The sequence below is a fragment of the Saccopteryx leptura genome, chromosome 1 (genome assembly GCF_036850995.1).
Source record: "Saccopteryx leptura isolate mSacLep1 chromosome 1, mSacLep1_pri_phased_curated, whole genome shotgun sequence".
NCBI lineage: Eukaryota > Metazoa > Chordata > Mammalia > Chiroptera > Emballonuridae > Saccopteryx > Saccopteryx leptura.
This window is the reverse complement of record NC_089503.1, coordinates 266,658,889-266,675,431: the sequence shown is the minus strand read 5'-3', so window position 1 is coordinate 266,675,431 and position 16,543 is coordinate 266,658,889. Positions and strand designations below refer to the sequence as shown.

The window sequence follows — 16,543 nt, the reverse complement described above, 5'->3', positions numbered from 1 at the left end:
TGTTTTCCTTATCACTTTGATTTCTCCAGTCAGTTGTCTAGAGGAAATAACAGTGTAAGGAAATGAAAAAAAAAAAATAGAGGATTAAGCTTGTTCTCAGTGGTGCATTAAGGGAAAAGTGACTTTTCCCCCACATTCTGATTTTAACAGAAAAGCACTCATTTAATAGATGTAGGGAATCTAGATTAGATGGCTGCCTTTTGAGTGGAGTAGGGGATATGCCTGGCTTTATGACCAGGGATAGCATCTGTTATATTTGCTTTTAAATAGGCATGATGTGGAAATGCCATCTTGGTTTGAAATGCGTTTGAGGATTTTAACTTATGAGAAGCAAAACATATGCAATTGTATTTATTGAGTTGCTAGATGCATATGGATATTTAAATTTTTAGGCTTTTGAAAAATTTCAAGAGGTTGTTCAAGTTAATAACAAGCTTTAGTGGTGCCCCCCCCCCTTGCCTGTCACACTGTGAGTATGGTGAGCTCAGACCCCAAGGTTCTCTTTTCAGGTTCATCTCTAAAATGTTTATTTTTTAAATAAAATAGTAGCTAAATTAAAATCCTCCATTCTTACAGATTGAGACAGAGTTGAAGGAAAGACATCACTGTACTCACTGTCAGCTGAGTTACAGTGGAATTCCAGATGAGGGAAGAATTCACCGATAGCAACAACTTTTAAAAGAGCATTCCTTAGAATTTCATTCTAAGCATGTTCCATGCAACGCCAGACCTGGCAACTTTATTTATTTACACTACCAGCCTAGTTTCCTCCTGTACAGTCAAAACAAACATAGGAAGCACTTCAAAACCAAAAACAAAGATGTGTTACTAATATTTGATTCAATGGCCAAATAGTTTAAACAGGGCCAGCTTAGAAATAGATACTAAGTCTCAGTCCACTGCGCTCAAAGCTATAAAACATGAATGGGTATGGTGAAGTTATCTTTTAGAAGGCAGCACAGGGTAATTGCAGCTAAGCCCTATGGTGGGGAATGAACTGACTGATTATACACACCAAAAAATAATAAAAGATTTGGCTGGTCCAAAACATAGAACCAGTCAGTGAGCACCTTTGGTTCTTTTACTTATATTGTCTGATTTGGTTTTGTCAATTTTAGCCTGATTTTCTTGAGTCATTATCTCTGCAGAAGCAGAATTGGGGCCTGTCGCTGTCCCTACATTGCTCAAAGAGCAGGGATATAAGCTGTGTCTAAGTAGGTTCTGAGTTGTCCAGATTCATTAGGCTGAGGCAATGAATCATTGAAAACCACCTTGTCTCCTCTGGGAGGATGTCATGTCTTTAATATTTACATAGCTTATTCTTCTAGATACATATATGCAAAGCTTTCCTTACAGTAAAGGATATATATGCATAGTAGGAGGAGCTCAGACCTTTACAGGGAAAGGAAAGCAACTTCAGAAATGAATTATTTTCTTTGCTTTATTATTTTTACCAAGACAGAGAAGTACTGTATTGGGAGATATCTATTTTCATAATCAATATGTGCCTAAATTATATTTAAATTCTGTCACTCTGTACTATATTTTCAATGATTATAGAAAATGTTGGTCATCTACTTGAGGGACCTCTGTAGTCATAACCTGAAAGTGGAGAAGACTCTGGAAGATCTAAAGTTGACGTTAGAAATGGCAGAGCAGAGTTTGGTCTAATGCATACTGCATTAATAAACAATGTGAGATGTGTTAAAGGAGCTCCGTGTCTTGCTTTGGAAAGCGGCACTTTCCATATTCCGCTTATATGTCTCAGTGTATGCAGATGACTCGCCTGAGGGTCTGGGTGGGAGGAGAAACGCAGCAGGACACAATGGGCCAGTCCTTTGGAAGGGCCCTGAAAGTAAATGTGTCTGTTTAAGCATTATTTTATGGTCTGCTATGAATCCACCACGCTCATCACTTGAAGAAATTTCAAAAAAGAAAAGACTTCCTTCTAAATTCATTTAAGTGGTGTCACTCTGTGGCTGGTGAACATTACCAGTCAGCTTTATGAAGTTGTTTACATATATTGCCCCCCAAAACATTCTTGCCTGACAACTAGAGGGAGAATTTTAAAGAGGGGGAGGCAAATTCCAAAATGGTAAAACTTTCATGTGATGAAACATGTCTGTACACAGAGGCAAAAGTACAGTTGGTGGGGAGGAGGGCTAGAAAAACGTTTCAAACCTAAATGAGCTACTCTAGCCCTGGCCAGATAGCTTGGTTGGTATCATCCTGATACACAAGATTGTGTGTTTGACCCCCAGTCAGAACATACAGGAATAGTTCAATGTCTCTCTCTGCTTCTCTTCCTCTTTCTCTAAAATCAATAAATACAGGTGGTCCTTGGGTTACAACACAGGTCCGTTCCTATGACAGTGACATAACCCGAATTGTGGTGTAAGTCGAAATACACCATAGCCTAACACAAATGAAACATTTGTGCTTCTAACAGTAAAAATGGCATAGGTAAGCATACTGGGGACGCCAACTCCCTCACTCATATGCATGTTACTGTGTATTCTGCTGCACGCAAGCAAACTAGTTTGCCTATATAGTCCTTAAGTACGACGCTAACAGCATAAGCCGAATACACTCATCTCAATTATTTTAAGGTTTTTATGGGAGTGAGCATCGTAAACTTGAAACATCCTATGTTCAAACTGTTGTAACCTGAGGACCCCTTGTATATTTTTTTAATCTAAAAAAAAAGTAGTACTCTTTACTGTGTAATTTTTTAGAGCAATATTTTGTTATGCTGTAATATAGCCTCATCTAGTCCTTTCAACTACAGTTTCAAAGAAATTTTAGTAGAAAATACTTTAAATTCATCTTATGAAGGTTACCATCATAAATCGTCTTGAACATTTCTTTGGTTGTTCATTTTATGAATTGGTTGTACCGTAAAACTACCCTCAAGTAAACTTTAAATCATCTTTAATACATGAAAAGCAAAGTAAGTATTATTTTTAAAATTAAAAGGTACACCTCTACAAAGAAAAGCAGTTACCGTACTTTATTTTCCTTACCGAGCACCTTCCTCAAGGATTAATTTTCTGAACCCCTTTCACAGCCTTAAACATGTCCACAGGTGCCTGCTCTTCCTGCTGAGATTTCACATTAGGGCAAAACATTTGCTTCGGTCCTTCAGGAAGATTGCTGAATCATTGTTATGTTTTAATAATTTGAAGGTATTTTTTTTTAATACAGAAAATTAAGCCATTTTCTCTAAAAAGCCATACTTTAACATTCAGGAAATTTTTTAAATTAGGAAAAAAGTGGTAACTATAAAATCTAATTATTTAAACCGTATTTACTAAATTCAGCATCATGGTAAATTGCTCTGTCCTTGGAACTATGAAAGGATTCAGAGTTTGTCACTAAATATCAACATTTTGTTAATTTCGTATTTGATACTGTAGAAATTGCTATTTGATGCTGTAGAAAATATAATAAATTTGGCCTCTGCCCTTTATACCTGTGACCACCAACAATAATTATGCAGACTCAGAGGGTATACTAAATGAATTCATAGATCATGTGGCTGTAGTCATCTAAAAATTTCAAAGCATTATTTTAAAATTTAATACCAAGTGATAGAAATAATAAGAAATCCAATGATGCTTAACCAGAGATAAGTGATTAATCTGAGAATAGGTTCAGAAGTCCTAACTCCTATTTCATCAGTCCTAATCAAAGATCACATCTGCTTATGCAACACTAGAAGCACATCTCTTTCAGCAAACAGGAAATCAGTTGGACAATTTAAATGAATGCTGTTCATACATCATAAACTTTTTTTGAAAAACAGTCTCTCTTTACCCTTCTATTTTAGTGAGATGAGATTCCCCTCCTTCATGTCAGAATGGCCCTTAAATTATTCAGTGTATAAATAAAATAATTTAAGACATAATCACTTGTATTTTCTTTTTTTAAGTTCCCATCTAGTTGCAATTATAAAGTTTATTCCTTCTCTAACTTGTCAGGAGGATCTGACAGCCTCGGGAGAGATGGATGAGCAAGGCAAGGGGTTTACTTGGGCAAGATACCATTGCTCTTCACTCTGAGATCCTTGCAGATGTCATTGCTCCAGAGGACACTGGGCAGTGATTGATTTAGCATCCTACCCAAGGAGAAACTGCCAATCCTGGCTCAAAAATGACCAAATATCCAGTTATTTTCAGCCATTTTACTATTTATCTAATATAACAGTCCTTACAGCCAATTGTATGTGAATTTTTACTTGTACATCAGATTAAACATATCTTTGATGCAGAAATAGAGGAAGCACTAGGCTTAATCTGGTTATAAGATCCTTATTTTCATTCATTTATTCATACCTATACTTACTGAATGCTACCTAAATGCTACAAATTTAACAGATGTTTAAATAAGATAGGATCTGACAATCATGAGTTACAGCCCAGGGGTAAATTAGAGAAAGACAATTATGTATTCAAATACATGTAATAAATAAAGATTAATGGTTCTCTTTCTCTTTTAAATAATTATACTGTGTAAATAATATCCAAGCGTTCACTGCTGGGTTGATACATGTGTCTATAAAACTTGGATAATGATATCCACTTTGCAGGACTGTCAATAATGAGTAAGGCTGGGCTTATTGACATACCAGGAAACTAGTATTTCTCCCTTTTGTGCTCCCACTGCCTTTAGCAAGTGATTTGCATATTTTCACTGGATAAGTAAGCATTCACTGGAATGAGTTAAACTACTGACCTAAATCTGCTCTAGAAGGTCCTGTGCTTATTGTATTCTAACTGCGATGTTTCTACTTAGCTTTTTGATGTTACAGAAGACTTTCAAGGTAAGTCCAGGAGGGAGCCTGGTGGGTAGGAGACAGAGATACAATATCTTTTAAGGTTCCATCTGGACTTGGTATAGTGCCAATAATCACTTACTATTTATAAGTCATTCCTTTTACAAATGAGAAATCTAAGAGCTGAGACCAGATCCCAGGCGTCCTCACATCAACCTCTTTCCGCAATTATCACACAGCCTCCTTTGTGAAAGATTTTGTGTGTATTTAACATCACTTAATCTAAGATGGTTATTTTCCTTGAACTCTTGATTAGGTCTGTCCATTTCTTCAAGGGAAGCCAACCAACCTCACTAGATTTTAATCTCTTTGAATTGTAGCTTCAGCTATAAAAGTCTTAGCGGAGGTTTTAATGGCCAAGATTTAAGTAAATTTAACAGATATACCAGTGGGTATTCCAATTACATACACCATTAAAGGGCTTTGTGGGATGATTAAAAAAAAAACTATTAAAAAGTAGTCCACATGTGGTACAATTTACCAGCGGGAAAGATTTCAGTGTCCTGGAAAAGTTTCACATAAAGAGGAAGCTAGGAAAGTGAAAAGGCACAATATTCAACACAATCCAAAGGAGGTTTGTCATTCTTTCAGCTCTTGGCTCTCAACAGGTAAGATGCTTTGCATTTCTAGTACTTTATAGACTGCGTGCTGTTGTCTGTCTATAGGGCTTCTACACCCTACACCAGGGGTCCCCAAACTTTTTACACAGGGGGCCAGTTCACTGTCCCTCAGACCATTGGAGGGCCGGACTATAAAAAAAACTATGAACAAATCCCTATGCACACTGCACACATCTTATTTTAAAGTAAAAAAACAAAATGGGAACAAATACAATATTTTAAATAAACTACAAGTAAATTTAAATCAACAAACTGACCAGTATTTCAATGGGAACTATGGTCCTCTTACTGACCACCAGTGAAAGAGGTGCCCCTTCTGGAAGTGCGGCGGGTGGATAAATGGCCTCAGGGGGCCGCATGCGGCCTGCGGGCCATAGTTTGGGGACCCCTGCCCTACACACTAAGTCCAGGTGTGATGGTGTCTAAAGAAACATTGACCTTGGTCATTGTCACTCCGGCCACAGAGATCTAGCCTTTGGGGACTTGGAACAGGTCATTAACCAGTATTTGCTTTTGTCCTTAGCCTCTTCCCACAAAATGAAAATTAATTTGAAGACTCTGTGAAAACCCTAAAGTCCTTAGATAATTTGAGACCACTTTGCCTAGAGAGGCATCTGGTCTGGGACTCAGTGCTTGGAAAAGTGTGGAGTCCTCTCTCACTCTCATGAGTGGTCCAGCCAGCACGAAAGCATGGACAACCAGAGGACAGAGACTCAGCAAAGTGTAAGGAGTTCCTAGTGTAGCCATTTAATGTCAAAGCTTTTCTTTTAGTCAGAAATTTTTAGTAGGAGCTACCTATCAGAACAGATGGCCCAATTCCCTTTATCTCAGAAATAGTACAGCCGAAAACCAACAATGAGGAGAAAAGGTTAAGACAAGAAGGTGAACTTCACAAGGTAGGGAACATAGGGTTTGAATAATAAAACAAATAATGAAAATTAAACTTGACTAGTTTAAAGAACTGATCTCGTCACTAATGGCTAGGAAACTCAAGGCAAGCAAGTGGTTATGTATGTTTTCACATCTGTGTGTGACAACTATAGAGACTCCTCAGGCTTAGTGACAGAATTGTTAGGCTCTTCACCAAGGAGGTCTTTACCTTAAGCTCAACCCAGTCTGGATCTTTTTTTTTTAATTGAATTTTGGGAGTCACGCTGGTTAACATAATTTTAGAGGTTTCAGGTGCCCAATTCTACAACACATCTCTATACTGTATTGTGTGTTCACTCTCCCCTCTCAAGTCAAGTCTTTGTCCATTTCCATTTATGCCCCCATACCCTTCCTCCAGCTCCCTCCCCTCTCCTGGCAATCACCACACTGTTGTCCATGTTTTGTTTTGTTTTTGTCCTTTTTTGGAGGTCTATTTTGATTGTTGCACTGATGTTCCTTAGAATGCAACCAATTCCAAAACTTCTAGCTGGACTTATTATGCTGACGTGCATGCTGGGCTGCTCCAGCCAACACTGGTCCTACGGATTGCGCCCTGGAGGAAAAAGAAATGCAGAAAATTTGATCAACTCTTTCGAAGAGGTAAGTCTCTCTCACTTCAAAATAACAAGCCTCCCATGCCTGAACTGTGGTGGTACAGTGGGTAAAGCATCAACCTGGAACATTGAGGATGTCAGTTCAAATCCCTGGGCTGGCCTGGTCACTGTACATCCAGGAAGCCACGACTATGAGTAAATGCTTCCTGCTTCTCCCCTCATTTTTCTCCCCTATCTCTCCAAAAAAAAAAAAAATCAATAAAATCTAAAAAAAAAGGATTTTAGAACCTCCCATTACCTTTCTATTATAGGGAGATTCCATTCCTTCATGTCAAAATGACCCTTAAATTACTCAAAGTATATAACTGAAATAAAGTAATTTAAAACATAATCACGTATGTTTTATTTCTTAAATTCTCTTCCATTTGCAATCATAAAGTTTATCCCCTTCTCTAACTTGTCACGAAGACCTGGAAGCCTCTAGAGAAATGAATGAGCAAAGCAAGGGAGTTTATTTGAGCAGGACACCATTGGTTTTTATTTGTTTATTCAGTTCAATAACCAAATATAGTTAGTAACTGTATTACCAACATTCTGTGTGTTCCCCAGTAGTTTCACTTCAGACTCCATCCTAGGTGTTCTGGGGATGAAAAGACACAAAGTAAAGTCCCATTCCTGCTTTGAAATCAGATGAGGACTAATGAGGCAAAGAAAAAGAACAATTCTAAGAGAATATGCAATGAATGCACAGCACTTCATATTCAGCATGCATAGAATTGCCAAAGGAACTAGAAACTGCAGGCAGAGCCATGGTCTCTAGGACCAGATGATCCACTGAGTTCTGGAAAGGAAATCTTAGAACTCCTGTTAATGCTTTTTTTGTTCTTATTTCATCTTTTATTTATTTACTTATTTATTTTTTACAGAGACAGAGAGTGTGTCAGAGAGAGGGATAGACAGGTACAGACAGACAGGAATGGAGAGAGATGAGAAGCATCAATCATTAGTTTGTCATTGCGCATTGCAACACTTTAGTTGTTCATTGATTGCTTTCTCATATGTGCCTTGACCGCGGGTCTTCAGCAGACCGAGTAACCCCTTGCTGGAGCCAGCAACCTTGGGTTCAAGCTGGTGGGCTTTTGCTCAAACCAGATGAGCCCGCGCTCAAGCTGGCGGCCTCGGGGTCTTGAACCTGGGTCCTCCGCATCCCAGTCCAATGCTCTATCCACTGCGCCACCACCTGGTCAGGCTTATTTTATCTTTTATATTTATTTATTATTATTATATTTTTCTGAAGTGAGATGCAGGGAGGCAAAGAGACAGACTCCCATATGTATCCAACCAGGATCTACCCGGCATGCCCACTAGGGGCGATGCTCTGCCCATCTGGGGCATTGTTCCATTACAACAGGAGTCATTCTAATGCCTACAGTGGAGGCCATGAAGCCAGCCATGGAGCCTTGGCTGCAGGAGGGGAAGAGAGAGATAGAAGAAGGGAGAAGGGTGGAGAAGCAGATGGGCGCTTCTCCTGTGTGCCCTGGCCAGGAATCGAACCTGGAACTTCCACACACAGGGCTGATGCTCTCTCTACCACTGAACCAACTGGCCAGGGCCTTATTTCATCTTTTAAAAATACCTACGATTTAGGTTAGCAGCACACTTTTATAACTTATAAATACATATCTTTATCAAGGGTGTATACTCTATACTTTCTTTTTACTAATGTGGGTATTTAAGCAAAGAAATCAGAGGCCACTAGAGCAGAGGACTTCATTTCCTATAAATTCGATTTTAGCACTAGTGCCAGCACTAACATAGGGTGCTTGTTTATTGTTGTTGGTGTTGTTTTGTTTTTAATCTATAAAATGTGACTTCTTGGGGTCATGTGAAGATTACATGAGAGAGGCCATATATGTTAGCTGGTTAATCCAAAAACGTCAATAGATTAATAAAAAACAGTTCTTCATATGGTTTTTTTGTTCTGTTTTTAATTAATGGTAAACAAATAAGGTCGTATAAGATGAGTGATTTGGAGTCAGGACAATTAACAAAGGCTTGTGAGTGGGAAATGTAGGTAGAGAAACTTAAATCTATTTTGTTTTCATTGGAAAGAAACATCTTTTTGGAAAAATATTAAAAACAATTTAATACAAAATAAAGAAGCCCCAGAATTTGAGGTCTCCCTTATACAGATTGTATGTGAAGTGACTCTTATTTAACTATGACATACTTAGTAAAAGCTAGAAAATAAAAATCAATCCTATTCATAACTATAAGCTCTTGTATTTATTTTTTTCTTATTCCAAGTGAGAGGAGGGGAGATAAAGAGACAGACTCGCACATGTGCCCTTACTGAGATCCTCCAGGTAACCCCTGTCTGGGGCCCATGTTCTGCCCATCTGGGGCCATGCTCCCAACTGAGCTATTTTTAGCACCTTAAGGGAGGCCCCAGAGCCATCCTCAGCTCTGGGGGAGATGCCCTGGAATTAATTGAACCATGGCAGAGGGAGGGGAAGAGAGAGACAGAGAAAAAAGGGGGAAGGGGGAGGGGAGGGATGGAGAAACAGAAGGTCACTTCTCCTGTGTGCCCTGACTGGAATCGAACTCTGGAGATCCACATGCCAGCCGATGCTCTATCAGTGAACCAACTTGCCAGGGCCTCTTCCATGTTTTGTATACTGTCTTCTCATGAGGTTAGAAGTACTTCATGCTCATCATCTCTAGAGAGAAAACATTACCTCCCCTTCCCATTGTCATCACCTCCAAACCCTGTATCAATCTGCAAAACTGGCGGAGGGCGGATGTATGTTGGTCAAGTACCCATCCCAATTCTGCAACTCTCTAAATCCCGCATCGACTGTGACCTCATTTTCCACAATTTTTAGTGGAAATGGAAAATACCATTTTATTTCTTTATCTCCATCTCCAAGAGTCACATTCTTTTTCTTCAGGTTGCCAAGAAGGTTGATCCGCGAGCAGAGCCTCAGCGCTTCGAATGCACCTTGCACCAGCAGCGTTCTGCCCTCGGGATGCTGAGGGGGGCGCTGGTGAGTGACAGTGGGAACAACACACAGGGGCCTGGGTGCTACCTGGGAGGCTGTCCACTTCTAGGTTGCCCTTCCTGACTGCCCATGTTCCTCCTGTGGTAGGGTCTTCTCTATCTCCTAACACCCCCTTTCAGCAGTTAGTACCAATGGAAGGGACCTTTATTTTTCTTTCATAAATTGAATTGAAATCATCCAGTAACCTTTATCTGCTCATGTTGATCTTTGGGGTGATGGACAAAACAAATTTCTTCCCACTCTTCTATGTCAGTTCCTCAAATATGTCCATGTGTTCTTCAGACACATCCCCTAGACACTTCTTCTCTAGGTAACCACACCTCCCCATCAATTCTTCAGTGATTCTTGCATTCCCTGGGAAAGGCAGAAATAAAAATGGTGCTCTGGGCCTGACCTGTTATGGCACAGTGGATAACACGTCGAGCTGGAATGCTGAGGTTGCCGGTTCAAAACCCGGGGCTTACCTGGTCAAGGCACACATGGGAGCTGATGCTTCCTGCTCCTCTCCCCTTCTGTGTGTGTGTGTGTGTGTGTGTGTGTGTGTCTCCCCCACCCCTAAAATAAATAAATTTAAAAAGAAAACTTAGAAAAAAAAAGAGGATGGAGAGTTTTTTTAATGGTGCTTTGGTTTAATTTTCCCTTTAGCATAAAAAGTTCCAAACTGGTAAGTTTATAATTCAGAGCCACATATTTGATTTCCTGTTTTATGATCAGATCTCCAAATTCTCACCAAGAATGAAAATATAGTAACCCATATAGGCTTTTTTCAGAATACAGGAATTAACCGTGAGTGTTCTCTGAGCTTCCTGGTGCGCTCTGCTGTGGCAGTTAGGAGCACGACAGTTCATTCTGCTGTGCCAGGAGCAGGGACAGCCCGAATAGGTCACATGTGAAGTTCAGCTACAGTTTTCACTTTCTCCATTGACTCAAACTTCCAACGCATAGAGAAAAGGAAAAAAGATGACTGGTGTCTCTTTTTCCTTTCTTTTTATAATCTTGCTTACCACATGATAAAAATACAGCAAGCACTGGAATTTCTCCAACATGATATTAAAAAGCAGGCATTGCAGCAGACATTAAGTTAATAGCAAACTGACTGGTGAGACCTTTCTTTTGCCTTCTTCCTCGTGTCCTGTCTTTAAATTATTAATAAAGATATTATTATAAACAACTTTACTTTTTTTTTTTTTAAGCGAGCGAGAGAGAGACAGAGGAACAGGCAGGGAAAACAAGAAGGGGGAGAGATGAGAAGCATCAACTTGTTGTGGCACTTTAGTTGCTCATTGATTGCTTTCTCATATGTGCCTTAACGGGGGTGCTTCAGCAGACCGAGTGACCCCTTGATCAAGCCAGCAACCTTGGGCACAAGCCAGTGACCATGGGGTCATGTCTATGATCTCATGCTCAAGCCAGCAACCCAGTGCTTAAGCTGATGAGCCCTCACTCAAGCCAGTGACCTTGGGGTTTCGAACCTGGGTCCTCTGCATCCCAGTCTGATGCTCTATCCACTGTGCCAACACCTGGTCAGGCATATTATAAACAACTTTAAAAGACATGATTGTATAGCACTTTCTAGTGCACAAAACAAACTGATCTTTTCTTTCTATATTGGTATTTTTGAAATAATGTATCAAAAACATAATGAAATTCAGCCAGTAAAATCAATCATGAGATATTTATTGCTCATATATTTTTCAGGAAAGCCTGATCGAAGAGGAAACTGGGCCAAAGAAGATTTAAACAAACTGGTCCAGAAGAATTGACATGAGTATGATTCTGTCTTTGATATTTGTGACCTATTTAGTGTCTGTAAATTGTGTGAATTCCAGAAATTCTTATGTCAAGTTGCATATGTTTCATAATGAAGTAGTGTGAATAAAGTGGTATGAGCTAACTAAGTCTTTAACTCAGACTTCTGGTGGAGACCTTGTGAGCCCACAAAGGAGAGTCCTCCACATGTCGGGGCAGTGGACAGGAGCAGGGAGAGTCAACACCACTGCTGACCAGGGGCCTCAGGGACCTCCTCTGCCTCTACTCTGTTCCCAGGACAACAGGCACATGTTGGTCTGGGCCAAACAAGCTGATTCAGCTCCAGGGTTCTATTGGAATGTTTTATTTTCGACCATGCCTAATAGAAGTGAGATGGGGCCATGGCTAAGGCTTCCTCCCCAGGTTGTCTCGAATCCCTTTGACAGTCAACTGGAACCTGAGAGAGGCCGAGGGGAAAGACCTCTCTGGGCTCCCCATCCACGGCTTCTCAGGCCCCACAGGGTCTCTCCAAGTTCACCAGAGCAAGTGGTGCACTTGGAATTTTGGAACCAAGAGCTGAAAATAAGTGTTCACCTGCCTGATCTTTTTGCTGTTTCTCCTGAGAAACATTGTATAGTGCAGAGTCAGTTGAAGACAGATGTTTCCAAATTCCTTAGACAAACAACATTGCCCGTTCATTCTCTGCAAACAAGAGTGGCAAGTTTTGTGCGGGACACATGCGTATTTTCATCACCCCTCATAAGGACCATGGAAGTAGGTATTATTGTCTTGCCTCTGAAAGCAAGGAACGGGGCTCTGAGTCTGAGAGACCCACTGGGCTGGTCGAGTTCCATAGCTACCGGTTCTGTGTTACACTGTGATGAGCTGTCAGTGGACTGGAGCTGGAGGCTTGGCTATTTTGTACATTGGAGCTGAGACTGGATAGAGGCTCCTGCGTCAACTTAGTTTTACTGGTGACCATTTCTCTATGAGGTCTCAGACACTGCAACACTGACCTCCTATATCCCTATACCTTCCAAGTGACTCTGAGCCCATTTTGGAAAGTCAAACTTCAGATAAAGTTTGATGTCACAGTGACAAATGTGCCTGTATTCAAATGGTAAAGGTCTGAGTCTTTCCCCCTCTTTTAATCAAAGAGATGAAACCTTTCTCCTCCCCACCCTGGTCCCATACCTCTAAAAAGGACAAGACTTGTATTATGGAATTTGAATACGGGTCAGAAACATTCTATAGGGGAGAACCCCACCCAGTTTAATACAAGTATGCATTGCTGTACAATCATAGTTTTCCCAAATATCACCATTTGCAGAATCTCTAAAACTGAATCAAATAAGTTCTTTACTCCCACTGTAGAGAACAAAAGGCAAAGCTGCATAACTTTATTAATCAGTGCATACCAGGCAGGTGTCAGGCTCCCAGTTGTCAATCATTTATTTATTTTTAATGAAACACTATCATTTACAATCTTTACATTAGTTTACATATTATAAAAAGGCAACATACTCCTTTTATATATCCTGCTTGGGGTCTCAGGTTTCCTTTGCCAAAGTTTGTCTTTGGGACAATTTCTTTGGAGCCAGCTACGGGCTTCCGTGAACTGGATGCAAAGAAGGTAGCCACCCAGCTCCCTGGTGCTGGTGTCAGAGGCTTTGGGCAGCACCACCAGTTTGCAGTTTACATGAACTTTGGATATTTGATCCTCAAATGCCCAGGGTACTGAGGAGAAGGAGAGTAAAAATGATCCCTTTATTGAAATTTTAAGCATTTTCCTGAATCTGGAGAACTCTCCAACTCATCAGTCTTATAGCTTTAAATAAAAGACTACATACAACCTTTCACAATAAAAGGTGGGGAAACATAAAAAATGACTGATTTAGTTAGATGAGTTCTCAAATATATGTGATTTTAAATGATAAAGTAACAAAAAGGAGGGATTGAAAACAGACCATTTTAGCAGAAGTAGTTTTAGAAGTGGTAATATTCTAGAGATGCTTGGGGGGAAAAGCCAAGAATTACTGCATGAGATAATGGCACTTACAAATTCTGACAGGGCAAGGAGCTCTGGAAGTAGGATTTTTTATTTTATTTTAATTAAAAAATTTTTTTTTTTACTTATTGATTTTAGCAAGGGAAGGGTAGAGAGAGAGACAGGAACATGGGTTGGATCTGCTCCTGTCTTTGCCCTGATTGGGGATAGACCTGGCAACCTCTGTGCTTTAGGAGGGTGCTCTAGCCAGGGCTAGAAGCAGTATTTTTTTTTAAAAGTTATTGATTTTCAGAGAAAGAGCAAGAGGAAGAGAGGAACTGACTTGTTCCAATTATTGATGCACTCATTGGTTGTTTCTTGTATGTGCCCTAATCGGGGATCTACTGGGGAACCTTGGCACCTTGGTGTGTAGGTCTGATGCTCACTCAACTGAACTACTGGGACAGGGCCGATTAGTAGTATTTTTTTTCTTTTTTTCTTTTTTTTATTAATTTTTAGAGAGGAGAGTGAGTGAGAGAGAGAGAGAGAGAGAGAGAGAGAAGGGGGAGGGAGGAGCAGGAAGCATCAACTCCCATATGTGCCTTGACCAGGCAAGCCCAGGGTTTTGAACCAGCGACCTCAGCGTTTCTAGGTCGATGCTTTATCCACTGCGCCACCACAGGTCAGGCAGTAGTATTTTTTCAATGTGGACCTAGATCCAAATATATTTCCCAAGCTTATAGATTAAAAATCTACATTTTAAACAAGCATCTGATTTTTTTTACTTACACACACAGTGGAACATGTTTGCACTAAGAAGGAGTAGATAGTAAATGTTTGTGAGCATTGGAACATGAAAAAATTCTTATGCCTACAGCCAGGACTTATACCAGTGGAGTTATTTTAATGGACGGTGGCTGTGTTCTCTTTCCAGCCCAACTCACCACTAGCAGGGAGTGTAAGGAAGCAGACCTTGAACACCAGTTTCCTAAAGCTGTTATTTCCTCTAAGGTAGTGGTTCTCAACCCTGCCCTAACATTGGGATGACATGGGGAGATTTAAAAAAAATACTGACGCCTGGACGCCACTCCCTGCCCTTGGAAGTGCTGATTTCATTGGTCTGGGTGTTATCACCTCTTCCCAGGTGATAGGACTGGTCAACCTAGTTTGAGGATTCATTCCCATCCTTTCCAGCTAACTTATTAGATACCCCTTTTAACCTCTTGATTTCCCTTTACCTCTAATTATCTGTAGTGAATAAGTAAAGAAATAGAACTTATTGTATTAAATGAATTGTTATCAGAAAACTTATTAGTTCAGATGCCAAAGGAATGGATGGAGAGGTGGGGGCGAGGAGGAACCAAATAATTTGCAGGGTTTTTTTTGTTTGTTTGGGTTTTTTTTGTATTTTTCTGAAGCTGGAAACAGGGAGAGACAGTCAGACAAACTCCCGCATGCACCCGACCGGGATCCACCCAGCACGCCCACCAGGGGCGATGCTCTGCCCACCAGGGGGCGATGCTCTGCCCCTCCGGGACGTCGCTCTGCCACGACCAGAGCCACTCTAGCGCCTGGGGCAGAGGCCAAGGAGCCATCCCCAGTGCCCGGGCCATCTTTGCTCCAATGGAGCCTTGGCTGTGGGGGAAGAGAGAGACAGAGAGGAAGCAAATGGGTGCTTCTCCTATGTGCCCTGGCTGGGAATCGAACCCGGGTCCCCTGCACACCAGGCCGACACTCTACTGCTGAGCCAACCGGCCAGGGCCTAATTTGCAGTTTTTATTGCTTCCAGTCAAAGATGTCTCTGACCCCACAGAGCAAGTTTAAATCAATAGGACCCATAATGAAAGGAGGCCAGAGGGGACTCGGTGTGTTGTGCCTCAAAGGGGCTTCAGTAAGAATAAGTTCAGGAGTGATTTTAGTTCATTAATATGTGGGTCATAATAAACTAAACACACAATGAACTTTTAAAAGTTTCATTTTTAATTGAAAAAATAAATAACAGCAAACCTGAACAAAAATGCACATTTTCTTAACTGTCCATGTTTGAAACCCAAGTAGTTTACAAAATCATGGCAACAAAGCTTCGACAAAGTTTGAATGAACAACTCAGAATATGACTATTAGAGGAGTTTGGGCATAATACATGGTGAGAAGCTCTGGCTGGACTGAGAATCATCCTGAAATAATCAGCCTCAAAGGAAATGTGTGCCTTCTGCAGATTAGTACTGATGGTACCACTCTCAACCCAGTCAAATTTTAAATTTTAAAATCCAACTTGGTCACAGTGCATATAACTAAATGCCTACAGAAACCTAAGTTTCCTTCTCACTCTCTTTCTTTCATTCACTAAAAAGAAAAGCTAGGGTTGAAAGGATTCTAAAAATCATGTAACCTCAATATATATATATATATATATATGGGCATTTCTTTTACATAGGAAATTGAGGCCCAAGGACTGAGTACGTATTGACTTACCAGAAAGCACACTATTGTTTTGTGTTGATGGTGGGGTGTTTCTTTCCTTTTCATTACACCTGAGAAGTGAGGAAAGGAAAGCAGGAACAATTGGATGTCGGTGTTTAGTGTGGTCAGCAAACCCAAATTGACCAGGTCTGAGAGGTGGTGAGTGAGCCACACTGCTGTTAAATGTCATTCATCTGCATGCTAAGATTTATGTGCTTAATTATAAGAAGGTATGTCTCAATTTTAAAATAAAAAACACCCCATGATCTGGGGGTAGCTAGAGGGGAAGGACTTGCAGCTTGGGAAGAGCTCACAGGGTAGATTGTTAACCTCACATCCTGCTT

The 16,543-nt window shown here is 40.5% G+C and overlaps 1 protein-coding gene across 2 annotated transcripts; it reads left to right on the top strand.

The window, feature by feature from the left end:
* Positions 1-4,497: 4,497 nt before the first annotated feature.
* GNRH1 (gonadotropin releasing hormone 1) lies at positions 4,498-11,853 on the top strand. Of its 2 annotated transcripts, XM_066361103.1 has the most exons (4): positions 4,498-4,822; positions 6,846-6,984; positions 9,890-9,985; positions 11,699-11,853. In XM_066361103.1, the coding sequence occupies exons 2-4, from the start codon at positions 6,847-6,849 to the stop codon at positions 11,738-11,740; spliced, it is 276 nt and encodes a 91-aa protein (XP_066217200.1). In that variant the 5' UTR covers positions 4,498-4,822; position 6,846; the 3' UTR covers positions 11,741-11,853. The 2 variants fall into 2 exon arrangements, with proteins under 2 accessions (XP_066217200.1, XP_066217199.1); XM_066361102.1 differs by lacking the exon at positions 4,498-4,822 and having other exon boundaries at positions 5,666-6,984.
* The last annotated feature ends 4,690 nt before the right edge of the window (positions 11,854-16,543 follow it).